Source organism: Sprattus sprattus, assembly GCF_963457725.1.
Source record: "Sprattus sprattus genome assembly, contig: scaffold_83, whole genome shotgun sequence".
In the NCBI taxonomy this organism is placed as follows: Eukaryota; Metazoa; Chordata; class Actinopteri; order Clupeiformes; family Clupeidae; genus Sprattus; species Sprattus sprattus.
In genome coordinates, this window is record NW_027666917.1 from 65,001 (window position 1) to 67,500 (window position 2,500).

General features: G+C 44.1%; 1 protein-coding gene across 1 annotated transcript in view; it reads right to left on the minus strand.

The window, feature by feature from the left end:
- Positions 1 to 2,500, minus strand: part of snx9b (sorting nexin 9b) — a 31,766-nt gene that overhangs the window by 14,624 nt on the left and 14,642 nt on the right. The window contains exon 6 of the mRNA XM_080860957.1: positions 2,317 to 2,482. Coding sequence (XP_080717083.1) covers positions 2,317 to 2,482 — 166 coding nt within the window. The remainder of the gene's footprint in view (positions 1 to 2,316; positions 2,483 to 2,500) is intronic.

Genomic DNA, 2,500 nt, shown 5'->3' on the forward strand with positions numbered 1-2,500 from the left:
TGAAGAACTCATATGAAGAACTGGCAGACATGATCCCGGGGATTTTACATTTAGTCATTCAGCAGACGGGATATGATGAGAGCCATTTTAGGAAGAAAAGGGAAGTAGATCACTCTGTAAGCGTTCTTCTCTTCTCTAGACTCAAAGTGAGGACCCCTTTGTTAGACATGCACACAGTATCACAACAAACTCATCACACAACCCAGTATCACAACAAACTCATCACAACAACACAATAACACAACAAACTCATCACAACAACCCAGTATCACAACAAACTATCACAACAAACTATCACAACAACACACTATCACAACAAACTATCACAACAAACTCATCACAACAAACTATCACAACAACACACTATCACAACAAACTCATCACAACAAACTATCACAACAACACACTATCACAACAAACTATCACAACAAACTCATCACAACAAACTATCACAACAACACACTATCACAACAAACTCATCACAACAAACTATCACAACAACACACTATCACAACAAACTATCACAACAAACTATCACAACAACACACTATCACAACAAACTCATCACAACAAACTATCACAACAACACACTATCACAACAACCCAGTATCACAACAACAAACTATCACAACAAACTCATCACAACAAACTATCACAACAACACACTATCACAACAACCCAGTATCACAACAACACACTATCACAACAACACACTATCACAACAACCCAGTATCACAACAACACACTATCACAACAACACACTATCACAACAACACACTATCACAACAACACACTATCACAACAACACACTATCACAACAAACTCATCACAACAATCTCATCACAAGATGCCCTTGATATACGGAACACCACACATCATAACCATCAACCCAGAACCTCAAATCTCAGACAGCAGGCCGGAGAGAGAGGTCTGTGTGTGTGTGTGTGTGTGTGTTTGAGCCCAGACAGCAGGCCGGAGAGAGAGCGGTCCGCTCCTATCACTCTCAAGTTATGTCAACAGGGTGGAACGGCATGCTAAGAGTAAGTGTCACACACACACACACACACACACACACACACACACACACACACACACAACTTCTTTCCTCTCTCACGCTAAGAGTTAGTGCACTTCTACTGTCCTCTTGGTCTCACTCACACACACACATGCAAGAGCTCCTGAGCTAAACGTTCAATGCAAACACGACAGGCACACACACACACACACACACACACACAAACGACAGGCCGGTAAAACTCCACTCCTGAGTACCTGTGTCAATGAGGTAGGGGTACGGGTATATGTCTTAAAGAGGAGGGGGGAAGAGAGAGAGAATGTGTGTTATTGAAACTGAAACAGAAACCCTGATGTGTGTGTGATTGTGTGTGTGTGTGTGCATGTGTGTGTATGAGGTAGGGGTATGGGTATATGTTTTAAAGAGGAGGGGGAATGTGTGTTATTGAACAACCAGCTCTTCCTTTCGCTGCGGTGGAAGATAAGAAACACACACACACACAACATTGAACAGTCGACCACACACACACACACACACACACACCATTTAACAGTCGACTACACACACACACACACACACAACATTGAACAGTCGGCCACACACACACCCAACATTGAACAGTCGACCACACACACACACGCACACACACACACTCACACACAACATAGAACAGTCCACCACAGGACCTGCAACACTGATGTTTATGACATCACTTCCTCTGCTGTTACATCCTGTGGAGAGATTCGAGAGAAGTTCTACTTTCTATATAAAGGGTTCTTGATCTGAAGTTCTTCTTTCTACATAAAGGGTTCTTGATCTGAAGTTGTTCTTTCTACATAAAGGGTTCTTGATCTGAAGTTCTTCTTTCTACATAAAGGGTTCTTGATCTGAAGTTGTTCTTTCTACATAAAGGGTTCTTGATCTGAAGTTCTTCTTTCTACATAAAGGGTTCTTGATCTGAAGTTCTTCTTTCTACATAAAGGGTTCTTGATCTGAAGTTCTTCTTTCTACATAAAGGGTTCTTGATCTGAAGTTCTTCTTTCTACATAAAGGGTTCTTGATCTGAAGTTCTTCTTTCTGCCTAAAGGGTTCTTGATCGATGATTGAAGTTCTTTGAGATCTGGCAACCATAGTGGAATGTTTCTAAGAAGACTGACTCAGCCAAAGACACAGCCAATGGCATCAAAGAGAAATTCTAAAGGTTGAGCCAATGCGCAGGACACTAACACAGAACCCCCCCCCCAGGGGTGTGTGTGTGTGTGTGTGTGTGTGTGTGTGTGTGTGTGTGTGTAGAGGCTCACCTGGGCCCTGGTAGGCCTGCGGGTGGGTCTGGGCGGTGGAGCCCCAGGGGTCGTGGGTGCTGGTCCTGCCCGTCTCGGTGCCCTGTGGCTGGGCCGCCCAGTTGTTGGAGAAGCCCCCGCTGGCATCAGTGGAGAAGGCTGCCCATGGGTCAGTTCCATTACTCGCCTGAGAGAGAGAGAGAGA